Genomic DNA, 887 nt, shown 5'->3' on the forward strand with positions numbered 1-887 from the left:
AAATATCATGAAGCACTAAATAAACATTGTGAATGAAAAATATAATTCATATGAAAAAATGAGATTGCATCTTACATAAAATTGGAAGACTTGGGATCAAAAACGATCTTGCCAGGTTCATTCAGAAGAGTGTTCAGCTGCAGGACAAAAATCAAACCATTCATAAACCTCTGGGGAAGAATGGCATTGGACCTAAAGCTATTTACACTGCTCATTTTGAATGTTTACCGCATTATTGATGATATCCTGCACTTGCTGTTTGGTGTTGCCTCTGTGCTCAGGGTCCTCTGGCATGCTGATGTTAACCAGGTTAAATGTAATGACCACAGCATAGGAGGTTTCTGAGATTTCTGTGTGGAAACATATACATTTTTATTTGGCAAAATATTGTCATTCATATCAGTTTTACTCAATCTAGCTTCAACACATTTTAAACCTTAAATCATGAGACTTACTCTCATAGGTGACATTCACCATCTGCACTGATTCACTGAGCTGTGACTCTCTGGATTTACGGAGAGTGTTGATAGCGCCGAGGACCAGAGCTTCACTTGGGACTTACTCAATCCCGCTTCAACACATTTTAAACCTTAAATCATGAGACTTACTCTCATAGGTGACATTCACCACCTGCACTGATTCACTGAGCTGTGACTCTCTGGAATTACGGAGAGTGTTGATAGCGCTGAGGACCAGAGCTTCACTTGGGACTGGAGATGAGGAGTTGAAAACCAGCTTGCTTGTGACCACTGCTGAACCAGGTCTGTAAATAAAACCCCTTTGGTTTAATGTACATCAAATGTTTGCAATAACATTTCTTTTCCATTTTTGATTGTTCTAAGAATTTGAAAACCAACACTTACATGAGATTTGAAGGGGTCACAGAG

General features: G+C 39.1%; 1 protein-coding gene across 1 annotated transcript in view; it reads right to left on the reverse strand.

Annotated features, from left to right (window-relative positions):
* LOC107551753 (uncharacterized) overlaps window positions 1-887 on the reverse strand; it is a 12287-nt gene that overhangs the window by 8877 nt on the left and 2523 nt on the right. Inside the window, exon 5 of the mRNA XM_016233480.1 lies at window positions 609-763. Within this exon, the coding sequence (XP_016088966.1) occupies window positions 609-763 (155 nt within the window). The remainder of the gene's footprint in view (window positions 1-608; window positions 764-887) is intronic.

The sequence above is a fragment of the Sinocyclocheilus grahami genome, unplaced genomic scaffold, assembly GCF_001515645.1.
Source record: "Sinocyclocheilus grahami isolate Dianchi unplaced genomic scaffold, SAMN03320097.WGS_v1.1 scaffold17.1, whole genome shotgun sequence".
Taxonomy (NCBI): domain Eukaryota; kingdom Metazoa; phylum Chordata; class Actinopteri; order Cypriniformes; family Cyprinidae; genus Sinocyclocheilus; species Sinocyclocheilus grahami.